This window comes from Acipenser ruthenus, chromosome 19 (assembly GCF_902713425.1).
Source record: "Acipenser ruthenus chromosome 19, fAciRut3.2 maternal haplotype, whole genome shotgun sequence".
In the NCBI taxonomy this organism is placed as follows: domain Eukaryota; kingdom Metazoa; phylum Chordata; class Actinopteri; order Acipenseriformes; family Acipenseridae; genus Acipenser; species Acipenser ruthenus.
Window position 1 is genome coordinate 19,185,975 of NC_081207.1, and position 13,269 is coordinate 19,199,243.

The 13,269-nt window shown below is 39.3% G+C and overlaps 1 protein-coding gene across 4 annotated transcripts in view; it reads left to right on the forward strand.

The window, feature by feature from the left end:
* LOC117424373 (zinc finger CCHC domain-containing protein 14-like) overlaps positions 1–13,269 on the forward strand; it is a 76,151-nt gene that overhangs the window by 27,281 nt on the left and 35,601 nt on the right. Inside the window, exon 2 of one of the 4 annotated variants that reach the window (XM_058992567.1) lies at positions 5,307–5,399. The exons of the other annotated variants lie outside the window; for them this stretch is intronic. Within the exon in view, the coding sequence (XP_058848550.1) occupies positions 5,393–5,399 (7 nt within the window). The 5' untranslated portion in view covers positions 5,307–5,392. The remainder of the gene's footprint in view (positions 1–5,306; positions 5,400–13,269) is intronic. 4 annotated transcript variants of the gene reach the window in all.

The window sequence follows — 13,269 nt, forward strand, 5'->3', positions numbered from 1 at the left end:
ACTGTAGCTTTGATGTAGGGACTGAAGAAGGAATTATTTTAGCATTTGCATTTTAAGGAAATTTAAAAAATCAAGGACTGTATATTCAGTGTGTTTTGGCATTGGACCAGGATCCTTTTATAGACTGTGTTAGTATGATGAGCGAGTCTTTTTCTGTCATTAGACATTACATCAGGGTCTGTGACCCAGAAAGCAGGAAGCTTGGATAGCGTAATCAGTAACCAGAGAGCATGCACTGCTGTTTTCTGAACTGGATTGGCTGTGTCTCCATATGTATCCAGCAGACCCTTACTGTTATATTCTGGCATGACAACAACAACAACAACAACAACAACAACAACAATTTTATTTAGCTTATATGGGTGATTCTCACCAAATCTTGTCTGTTTGTGTTTTTCATGTATAAAAATGAGACTTTTTCAACCAACAATTTACGTTAAATACTTTGAACAAAGTCTCAGGTATATTATGCAAATACATTTTATAATTCAAATACTTTTAATTTCGTATTTTTTTTTAACATTTTATGTGATTAAGCAAAACAAAATCTCATTACCGTAACCAATTCATTTTTACATTAAAAACATTATATAACAGAATTATATATTTCTATGGCAATTTTGTGATAATTACATATAACAAGTTATTTTCTTAAACATATCAACAATTATTCATGTGTTTTTAAATAAATATAAAAAATGACACATTTATCAGATGTTTTCTTTTGTTTTACTTACTTGTTTAATTATGGATATTAAAATACACATATATTGATGTAGAGGAAATCATTTGTATAATACATTATCCTTGCCAATTTCATATTAGTTTTTAAAACATTACCTCTATTTTAAAAATAGTAGCCTGTTGCGGTAATGATATAAATGTGACGGAGGATGAGATGGTATATTACGGTAATGAGTTCAATTTACATTTGACTATTTTAGTTATTTTAATAAATCTCCAAATTATTCAGTGATATTACAATCAAGAGATAAAAACAAGCTGTAATAACAGTATAAAATAAACACATAAAATGACAAATGTACTCAGACTTGGGTTAAAACGCATTTGAAAATACTGTTCAAATACTTTTAAAGGTTGTTTTCACTGTATTCATCAAAGTGAGACCTAATCATATCTTTAACCAATTAATGTACTATCCATTCAAACTCTCCTGTTCATGATCTTTTCAACCTTTTAAAGGTGAGTTCTGAAGAGGTTGAGAAGATCATGAACAGGTGAGTTTGAGTTCAAATAGATGATAATAGGTAGAAGTGAAATTGAAGATCTTTCCTTGATAAATAGGTGTAAATACAATCTTAAAAGTATTTGAACAGTATTTGCAAATGTATTTACCAAAGTCTGAGTACATTTGTCTTTTAATGTTTATTTTTATGCTGTTATTATAGCTTGTTTTTTTCTCTTCATTGTCACAGTATTTGAACGTCTAGTACTAATTAATTTCACTATAACCTATGTGAAAACAACCCCTATTCCTCAAAGCAACAAACATTAATTTAACTGTAAACAAAACTGTTTAAAGACAGAAGTAATGCAGTACAGAGAGCACCAAATCTAACTGTGAGATCACCTATCACTTTTATCCGCGCCGCAAACAAAAATACAAATAATAACAAATAGGGGCGGGACACTCCGCCACACCCTGTCTGATTTTCTGCATTCTTTTGACACTGAATGATGAGATATTTGGTTGAAGATATCAGATCTTCAACCAAAACCTAATATTAGATAAAAGGGACCCTGAGTGAACAAATAACACAAAAATTTGATACATATTTCATTTATTTATTAAAGAAAGTTATGCAACACCTAATGCCTCCGTGTGAAAAAGTAATCGCCCCCTTAGACTCAATGACTAGTTACGCCACCTTTAGCAGCAATAACTGCAACCAAACGCTTCCTGTAGTTATTGATTAGTCTCTCACAGCGGCCTGGAGGAATTTTGGCCCACTCCTCCATGCAGAACTGCTTCAACTCAGTGGCATTTGTGGGTTTTCGAGCATGAACTGCTCGTTCAGGTCCTGCCACAACATCTCAATGGGGTTTAGGTCTGGACTTTGACTAGGCCATTCCAAAACTTTAAATTTCTTGTTCTTCAACCATTCTGATGTAAACTTGCTTGTGTGTTTCGGATCATTGTCTTGCTGCATGACCCAGCTGCGCTTCAGCTTCAGCTCACGGACGGGTCTGACATTCTCCTGTAGAATTCTCTGATACAGAGCAGAATTCATGGTTCCTTCAATGATGGCAAGGCGTCCAGGTCCTGATGCAGCAAAACATCCCCAAACCATGACACTACCAACACCATGCTTGACAGTTGGTATGAGGTTCTTAATGTGGAATGCAGTGTTTGGCTCTGACTGTGGTTCGGTGGAGCCCCAGAGCCTTAGAAATGGCTTTGTAACCCTTTCCAGACTGATAGGCATCAACAACTTTTTTCCAGAGGTCATGAATTTCTTTTGTTCGTGGCATGATGTGCCTCTAGAACCTGTGTGCTGACAACTTCGCTCTGATGGTAAGGGCCAAAGTTAGTCAGATTTATATTGGGCAGGGCTGGCCCAAATGAGGCCTGGTTGTTAACCAAAGTACTCAAACAGCTGACCCTAATTATCCCTTTTAATTGGGTTGAGTTAACTACGGGGGGCAATAACTTTTTCACACCTGAAGGTTGCATGTTTGATTACCTTGCACACCAAACAAATGAAAGAAGCACCAAACTTTGGTGTCATTTTTTCTCTCAGACTCCCTCTATACTACAACCCACATAAAAATCTGACCAAATACAATGTGAAAAATGTGCAAAAATGCAGAAAATCTGAAAGGGGGCAAATACTTTTTCATGTATGTGTGTAATATATATATAATTAGCGATCCTGGTTCCCGCAGGCAGGCGCATCACACAGGGCGAGGCAAATCACACACAGGCGGAGGGCAGGAGCGAACCCGGGACCTCTCGTACTAAAGCATAGCGCAGATACCACTGTACAAAATAGCCGGCTCCTTTGCAAGGAGCGTATGTCGGGCTTATGTGTGTGATTACGTCATCTACCAGCCCTGCTGCTGCCTTCCCCCTTGCACGCTACACTCTCCCCTGCCAGCCTCAAGTCCGCCCCAAACTTGTTAACCAGGCTACAGTCCGACAAGCGCGTACCGGGGTACCTGCGTCCACTTCTGACACCAACGTAACGATCTTAAGAAGGAACCTAAACAGAGTTGCTTAAAGTAACACTTGGTTTATTCTCACACAAATAAATCGAACAAAATAACCAGTTTAAACAATCCAGGTTCTTGTAACAGTGCCTCTTTCTCCAGGCTAACCCCGAGGTTCTGCTCACAACCCATTTTATAGGGGAGCTGGAGGGAGGCAGCGCCCGCCCCAGCCAATCCACACATGGCTGGAAATACCCTGCATGACAGTTGGTGAGGGAAAGTACAGGCAGATGGTGATGGGAAACTCCCCAGCCAAGGGATCCTGGAAAGTCCCTGTCTGGCAGCTGTGGGGAAACTCCACAGCCCAGAGATCCTGGAAAGTCCATGCTAGGAGAAGTGGGCGGCGCCCGCCATTACACAGCACCCCCCTCTAGTCCTCATTGTCCCGAGAGGCTCCTCAATCTAGAAAACAGCGGGGTCTGGTTCTCGCCCTCTGTGGCCTTGGTGCAACAGCTCTTTGCAGGGTAGCTGTCGGACTGGGAGAGTCCGCTGGTGGGGTGGCTCCAGCAGGCAGGATGCAGGGTTGACCAGCAGGTGCGTCCACGGTCCCCTGCACATCGCTGGCCAGACCACGGTAGGGAGCAAGCCGGTCGCGATGGAGCACCACCCTCCGGCCACCGCGGAGAATCTGGACCTGGGAGACTACCTCTCCCAGAGGCTCCAACACCCGACAGGGCCCCATCCAGGCTCTGTCCAGTTTCGGGCAACGGAGCGCCTCACTCAGTGCCCCGAAGTGCCCCTCTGCCAAACACCCGGCGAGTTGGAAAGCCTTCTCCTCCTCTGTCCATCTTTCCAGACGGGCCACCAAATTGGACTGGGCATGGAATACGTCCCAGTTCACTTTCCGATTGAACCAGGAGGTCTTAACAGTGCTCCGTCTTCCGCAATGCGGTGCCGGGATCACTGCCGAAGGTCCCCCTTTAGATGTGCTCCCGGGGTCTGATGGCTTACTGCCCTCTGCCTGTTCGGCCAGCGGTCCCCATCCTTCCAGTGGGGGCAGCTCTGACTCCTCTCCAGGTTCCTTCTTGACTGGTCTCCACACCCCACTCTTACACCAATGTAGCGATCCTGGTTCCCGCAGACAGGCGCATCACACAGAGCGAGGCAAATCACACAGAGGCGGAGGGCGGGCGCGAACCCGGGGCCTCTCCCACTAAAGCATAGCGGCAATACCGCTGTACAAAAGAGCCGGCTCCCTTGCAAGGAGCATATATCGGGCTTATGTCTTATGTCCCCTACCAGCCCTGCTGCTGCTGCCTTCCCCATGCACGCTACAATATATATATATATATATATATATATATAATCTACTTTTTTTTATTTTTTTTTATCAGATCTTTTATTTGGGGAACAAGCAACAATCGAACAGTACAACAATAAATTCCCCACATTTTTATATTCCAGAGCAAGGAATGTCTTTTTCAAGAATATTAGACTAAGTTGAAGATACCTGTTCCCAGAGTGCTGCCACGTCCGGACACTCCCAGAACATATGCAAGAAAGTGGCCATGGCTCCCTGGGGACAGAGTGCACATACAAGGGTAGGGGTGAGCTTCATTTGGTAGCGTCTACAAGGGGTTAAATATATTCTATTAATTAAATTAAAATGGATTAGTTGAGAGTAGGATTCTGGGAGGCACAACTCCGGTTAGTCCAAACAGTATCCCAACATATTTCTTTGTTTGCAGGAGAAATTTCCCTGTTCCAGATATTATCAAGCACCAGAGGTTTATATGAGGCTTTTAATAGGTGGGTATATAGTGTGGAAACCAGCCTCCTTGTTTTACCCCCTGTGTGCAGCATATCATGTAATACATGAGACGGTCGTTTAGTTGGGGACACTGCTGCTGTACCCTTGAGCAAGGTACTTTACCTAGATTGCTCCAGTAAAAACCCAACTGTATAAATGGGTAGTTGTATGTCTAAAAAAAAAAAAAAGATATCTTGTAACAATTGTAAGTCGCCCTGGATAAGGGTGTCTGCTAAGAAATAAATTATATATATATATATATATATATATATAATATATAATTAGGGATGCACCTTTAATCTTAACTTTACATGTCCTTTGTCAGCTGAATTTTAGATCATGTGATGGGAGATGAGCCATCTGGAAATCCAGTACAAAGCGACACAGCCTCAAGGTCCCTTTTAAAGTTCGATGGAAGGTGAATTATAATGTTGTGTCTCCCCTGTCTTGAGTCCCAGATATCAGGCTCTTGGCCCATTTAAACCTACCAGGTTTCAGCCAGTGAATCACGGCCTCTAAAGACAAGAGCTAACACTGTAAGCTCCTCAGTCCTGCAACCTGATCTCTGCAGTTTGTCAAGTGGCTGTGTGTCAGCGCTCAGGCCAAAGGCATGCAAACATCCAGCAGCAGCTGCTTGGTGATTTCTACAGCTTATGCCCAGTGCAAATAGCAGAATTATTAGAGGCACATTACTGCAAAGATCCATTTTTTAAATAACAAATTATACAGCTATGGACAAAAGATTTGCATCACCTTATATAAGGAACTCATTTTGCTTCATAAAGTCTTAAGAAACCTGCTCAATAACGTTACGTTAACATATTGAATTACATACCGCTTTGTAGTTTTCCACATATGTAACGAAAAACTGACAATTGAAAAATGTCACATTTTTAAGTCTAACATGAAATACTGTTATGGCTTCCGGTAGTCTTTTGCCATATCATTTTGCCGTTTTCTTTGATTACATGATGTTAAATAAATGTATTATGTCTCAATCCTAAAATTCTAGGTGATACAAAACTTTTGGCCATAACTGTACTGTACATGGGGTGTGTGTTTTAAATGAAAAATGATATATTCAGCACAAAAGTGTTAGTCTGGCTTGGGGTGTGATCTTACATAGCTAACCATTTATTTTTTGGATACCACTGTAGTGACAGCCGAGATGCACACAGTTTTGACCCCACTTTTGTGTGATTCCCAGTTCCCCTTCGGTAGGTTCCAAATATATGAGCAAACGCTGCTGAAATGTGGCAAAAATGACCATGTTTGTATTTGTTCATTTAACAAAATACATAAATGAATATATCAAATATATCTTGTAAAGAGTGCTCTCCTTTTATTAGTAGGTCATTTGATGTGTTACTGGGTTTATTTTCCTCCTGAGACATTTGGTACAGAATTATAATTTTGTATTCCTGTTAATTAAATATTAAAGAAGATATGTTTTACATTTTAAAATATTTGAAAATGAAAAACATATTCATCCCAGTACTAGGTTCCACTCGATCATATTTCGGGTACAGCAGAAAAAAACCAGCCTGTCCTTTTTCTATGGGTTAGCCACTTACACTCAAATCATAAGAGAACTAAAAAGACTTCAATGAGAAGTCTTCATCAGTGTCTTAATGTGGTATTGTCATAGCAATGGAGGTATGATACGGTTTTTAAATGATAGAAAATTCTGTGCAGTAAAACCTCTAATATGTAAAATGCAATGAAAAGATCGTTCTCAGTGTCTTCAATATTGCCAATAAACCTCCTACAAACCTCCAGCTGCAGGTTTTTTATACTGTGGCCGTGGGGTTTAACTAGCTGGCAATTATTCTGTTACCCCTCGGCCACAATCTGCAAGAGTTTTTTAAATTACTGTGGATGGGGCTACCCATCCACGCTACTAAACAATACAATAACAAAAGCACACGGCTACGCCGTCACATTTATAAATAACAAAACAATAACTAAACCCGCGGCGCTTCGCCATCATGTATACATAAATACAATAATAAATAAATCATAATACAAAACAATAAATTGCGCAGGGACAGAGGGGGAGACCCCGTTCTAAAAATAAAACAAACAAACAAAACACATCCTCCTCGCCCTGTTACAGGGAGAAAAATCAATTAATATTTAAGCCCACAGCTCTACTAAGCTCAACTAAGGTTAGTAGCTCAAAGAGCACACGACCCATTGTCTTTAGGAGCAGCAAGTTATTATAAAAACTAAAAATGAGTATTATCAAAACAGTAAAACAGTTTGATTTGTACACAAGTAGATAACCTAATTAGTTGCATCAGTTAAGGTTTACATCACAAGTAGCATCTGGTCAATTGAGTCAAAAAGAAAATCTGGAAAACTGAAAGGAATGTAAGGGATTTGTTAGACTGTTATTCTAAGAAGAAGTAAGAAAAGAATCTTCAAAGGTTTGCGCCCTTTAACTTTGAAGAGCATGCACCATTTACGTTTCAGAAAACTCTGCTCTTTTTCCATTCATTTTATAGAGTAAATTGATACTGTGTCGTGATGGTTAGATATAAAATTCACTGTGCATTGCTCACTGCTGAGCAGAAGAGACATGGCTTTTCTAAATAGCTGATTCTTTTTGTAGCCTGTAATTGAGTCCATACATGTATTGTTTTGGCTTCAGGAGGCAGTGAACACATGAAAGTGATTTAAAGCCAAGTCTGGTTTGGAGACTCATGAAAGAATATGCTGTGTTTGTGTTTCGTCTGCTTCCTCTGTTTTAATTCACCCTTCTTCCCAGTGAAATTTGCAAACTGAAACGGCAAACTTCCATGTTATGGCTGCCTGGAATTGCTTGTAGTGCATGTTAATGTAATTGATGAGGTCTGTACAGAAAGAAAAAAAGTAAAGGACTTTGTGCAGTTGAAGAAGGAATTGTCATGATGGTACCCAAGATTATGCACACACTTTGATCCTGTCTCGGCACAGTAGTTTGTCTAGATTGCTTGTTGGTGTGCACTCCGCATTTCATTCTAAGTTGACTGTGAACCTTGATTTGGGTGTTTTAAAGAGATTAAAATGAAAACACAAAAGATTCAGAATAGTTTGCAACATGTTCAGTGATAAAATAAATAAACATAATCCAACAGTTCCCAATCCTTGATCTTCTCACTGTGTTATTGTAATTTACAATAATAAATTACTATTTTGCTATTCACCAAATTAAATGTTTGTCACTTCAAATAGACCTCTCCAGAGAGAATTGAAGCCAGAGAGACCCCTCACTACTGTATACTAAAGCCTGCTGGTAGTGTGAAAACATTATTAGACTTAATCTTTACAACCTTTTGATGATTGTATTTATTTATTTTGAAACAGCCTTGAACCAGTTTCCTGTCTAAACTTTTTGAATTCTGCAGTGTAACTAGATGGCGAGTGTTAGAATCACAGGGATGGCTGGATTGCCATATTTGTACGAGAACAGCCAGTCACATCCCTGTCTCCCTCTCTGATATTGTGTTTGGCTTTCCTGCCAAGACCTTGGCATCATTTACCTATGTCTGTTGCAGTCTCTTCATCCCTTGAATTGTATGCGCTCGCAGTTTTATATTTGCTTCAAAAAGTAACTGCAGCTCTGTTCCAGCAGGGTCCTGCTTATGCTTGGTTTTATAGCTTGGATATGATCTCATAAAGAGTAAGGACGTTCACCAGAGCTGACCCTACAATAGCAGGACAGACTTACTGCACATACAAATAACTGCACTATTTCTCCATTTCATTGGTAGATTTGCCTTTAAGGGGATACTGTAAAGAATATACTGTCTTACATTTTATATCTAGAGAACTGCTTAACCAATAATGGTAAAAATTGGTGAAGTTCTTAAGCACAAGTTATTCAGATGATCAAAATCTGTCTTTCTATATATCTATAACAGTGATCAGTAAAAGTATATGGTGGGGTATTTAACTGACATACAGTACTTGTTATTTACAATATAGATTATTTACAATATTTCCTTATGGGACTTTTGCTACTACTATTTTCAAAGGGCATTGTATGCGCATTGTTGTAATAATTGTATTCTCAAAGATATAAGTGGCCAAATTATTTCTTTAAATGTTACGCTGTTACTTTAAAATTGAGGGTGAGGGGATTAAGGAGGGCTGCTGTTTTGTTTTGTGGAAATGGCTGAGTTTGTTTCAAGGTGAATTCCAGCTCTAGAGCTCTCCAATATGGAATCTCCACCTGACACATTTCCCACCCTGCGAGTGAGTGAGTGAGTGAGTGAGCTGCATACTAAGTACCGTTAGAGCACATGCTGAAGTGACCTGCTTGAAGCTGTTTATCCAACTCGTCCGATTTCCACATGTGGTGTTGGCAAAATCACAGGCAGAAAGGGATTAAGTTGGAGGTAAAATGTGCAAGGGTCAGCTTGTCTCCCTGCTTCTGCAGCAGGGTATCAAAGCAGAGTATTCTTCGGGGGTGGGGGGGGGGTCAAAAAACACGATGTGCTAAAATTAAATGCACAAATAAACTGTTCAGAAATTCCCAAATTGCAGAAAACAAAGGGGGGGAAAAAATGCTTTCCTTGACATAAATAGCATTGCAAACAAATGTACTGTATGAAAACATATGAGCAAATATACAAGATAAGGATGTTCATCCGTGTTGTTTATTTTAAGGATTGGACTTACGGAGTGCAGTGATCTGGGAGTTGCATTTCCTTTTAACATTTTCAATGCCATGATGAATAGAAACCAACTCCTCTTACTGTGCCGACACTGCTTTATCTTAGTCGTACAACTAACAGGCAACAGGACCCCATCTGTTGTATAGTTATGTTTCTGTTTCTGCTTAGCTCATTATTTACAGGACTTACTTACTGATGTCCTTATTCATTCTAAATGAATACCTAAAGTGAGGAGGTTTTTGATATTGCCTAGAGGCATCATTTCTGCCCCCTGTACAACAATAGAAACTGTAGAGTTAGCAAATGGGAAATCTGTGCAAAATCCCAGTTTCAGAGGGGACAGAAATTACAGCTGCACACGCCTAGTGGTAATTTTTCAAACCACCTTATGTCAGACATTCAAGTCCATCTGTTTTTATAACATGTGCTTGTTGGTTTATAACATATGCTAGCTGACTAGAAGATGTTCTTCATTAGCAACAGATCTCTAAGATTTAATATTTTCTTTAGGCCTTTGAATAGGATAGGCTGATCAACTTCTGACCTTTTAAAATAGCAGTACAGCACAATTAATGGTATTGTTTTAATTGTCAGGGGCTAGAAAGAAATGAATGACAAAGTGATTTGTGCTGTACTGCACCATGCACTTCTCAATGGCTACACTGTAAGAAGATGTTACCATACATAAATACATTTTAAAAAACGGCACCTCTACAACTGCTTTGTGAAGGAGTTCTGCTGTGTAACCTTACTGTACAGTAACTGCCTGATAAATGCACAAAAAGGATACTGTGTCTTAAATCTTTCCCAGGGATCTTGTGATTGAGTACATTCTAATATTTATTCACACATGCTTGGTGGGTGGGGGGGTGGGGGGGTCTGTTTGTCTCTTTTGACAGCTTTCTGATGAAGACTAGTCTGCATACAGCTGGCTTTTGAAGCTGCTGTTTGCATAGATAGGATTATTTACGTCTGTTGAGCCCACAGCAATAGAAAGCTTTGAATGAACAATACACTACAGTCAACTTTACCCCTGCTATCATTTAAAGTACAGAAATTTGGAAATTAAGTATTAACTGTCTGTAATATTTTTTTAATACAGTATACTTTGAAGTACGAAGTTTGGGAATTTTTTTGAAAGGAATTAAATGGCATAAAACTATTAGTGCTGGGGTAAACCTTTTTTTTTTCTTCACGGATATTCTTTCAAAATTAAAATTAATGTTAAAATTAACCAGTTACCTCTTCAAATTGCATATTAAACAAAGGAGAGAAACACTCTTTTGTGCAGTTTATTTCAGATTTATAAAATGGCTTAGATAAATTAAGTGCTGTGGTTGGTTTAACAAGATCACATGACTGTGGTAAGACTTGTCTTACCGCACGGCTATGACATCATAGACCAAGTTACTTACCTGATCTATTAATATAACTTCTCCTTAATAGTAACAATTATCTAAACAGGTAAAAATGTCAACATACAACAGAAACAGCATTTAACACTCAACTATCTGTTTTTCATCTCTGTCACTAAGAATTACAGAAAAATTGGCAAATCTACTGATGTATTTAGTCAGAGAACAGAACAAAGAAAACTCTGAGGTAAGCAGGCTGTGTGGTCCAGTGGTTAAAGAAAAGGGCTTGTAACCAGGAGGTCCCCGGTTCAAATCCCACCTCAGCCACTGACTCATTGTGTGACCCTGAGCAAGTCACTTAACCTCCTTGTGCTCCGTCTTTCGGGTGAGACGTAATTGTAAGTGACTCTGCAGCTGATGCATAGTTCACACACCCTAGTCTCTGTAAGTCACCTTGGATAAAGGCGTCTGCTAAATAAACAAAATAATAATAATAATAATAATAATAATAATAATAATAATAAGCAGTAGCAGTAACACTTTATTCAAAAGCCATCTGAGAAATCACCACACAAGTATCACTCAGCATGTACTATATACAATTAAATTACATATCGCCTTATAAAATAAAAACATATCGCCTTATTAAACTGACTAGTGAGTATGCAATGTTTAAATTACACAACAGATACATCTCACCATTAGCATCCGATTTCAGAAACATATTTAAAACAATTAAAATATCTGCTCTCTTCTGACACAACCGTTGGGCTTTTAAATAAGGTTGGGTTCGGCATAGAATTCTATTGTGCTTGCCACGGACGGGAAGGACTGCGGCACTGCGCAAACTGACACGAAAGTCGTTTAGTCCACATATCATCTAATGCTGGTTTACAATCTAGGGAAATTATGCCGCTTACCGGCATCGGTGTGAAAACAGCCTCTGAAATTATTGGTCAGCTTCTCTTGAAGACCGCAAAACCTGAGTAGGATCATTTCCTACAAAAAAAAAACACTTGGAAGCTCCTTCCTCCATGTCAAGTGCCAGTGCTGTTCAGTGAATCCTCCCTCAGATGTGGGAAATCAGTCAGCTTTCAATTCCCAAATGCCATTTCATCTCAAATGTTACTGTAAATGGGAATGTTCAATGTAATGTTTATGGCAAAATATATTTTTTCAGGGACCTTTTTTTTTCTCAGTGGAAGGATACATAATACATTTCTAATTTTGTTCCTTAAAGCTAGTTTGTTTAATTATTTTCAAAATAAAATGGAGCTGTTTTATAAGCGAAATAACCCACTCCAGGGCATGCAGTAAGAATTGTTTTACCGCACACCCTGTCATGGGTTATTTCTTATGTATTTTATGCATGGATTTATTTTGCAAAACATATTTCATACAGTATATCTTCTGTTGTAGAAACAACTACGAACACTGTGATTTTGACCTCCTGAGTCATATGTTTGTCCCAGCACTAAACACTAGCATGAAACTACTAAAAAAAGTAATTTAGCTGCTCCTTTCCAAGTTGTTTCTTGCTAGTATGATAACATAAGAATTGTGTTATTGTATTGTTAGCTTTCACCAGCTTGAATATTATTATTATTATTATTATTATTATTATTATTATTTATTTCTTAGCAGACTTACGGTCGTAAACAAAAATACATTTCAAGAATCACAGTACAAGTATTAATACAATTAAGAGCAAAATATAATACAATGACTTCGGTTCTAGCAAGTACAAGTATATGACAAAATACGAATCAATATCGGAGCAGATAACAGTGTCAGTGATAGTTACATCAGGATATAATTAAATACAAAATACTACAGATTAAATAACTCTTGTGACAGATTACAGTACTCTAAAGTACAAGATTAAATGCAGTAAAATAGGGAGCAGATAAGAGCAAGTAAAGTGCATAGTAAAGAGGTGAGTCTTGAGGAGGCGCCGGAAGGTGGTCAGGGACTGGGCAGTCCTGACATCTGTAGGAAGGTCATTCCACCACTGCGGGGCGATGGTGGAGAAGGCGTGGGCTCTGGAGGCAGGGGAGCATAGAGGAGGTACAGCCAGTCTTCTAGTGCAGGCGGAGCAGAGAGGTCGAGTGGGGGTGTAGGGAGAGATGAGGGTCTGGAGGTAGCTGGGTGCAGTCTAGTCAAGGTATCTGGAGGCGAGTACAAGAGTCTTGAACTGGATGCGAGCGGTGATCGGGAGCCAGTGGAGTGAGCGGAGCAGTGGAGTTGCGTGGGAGAAGCAAGGCAGAGAGAA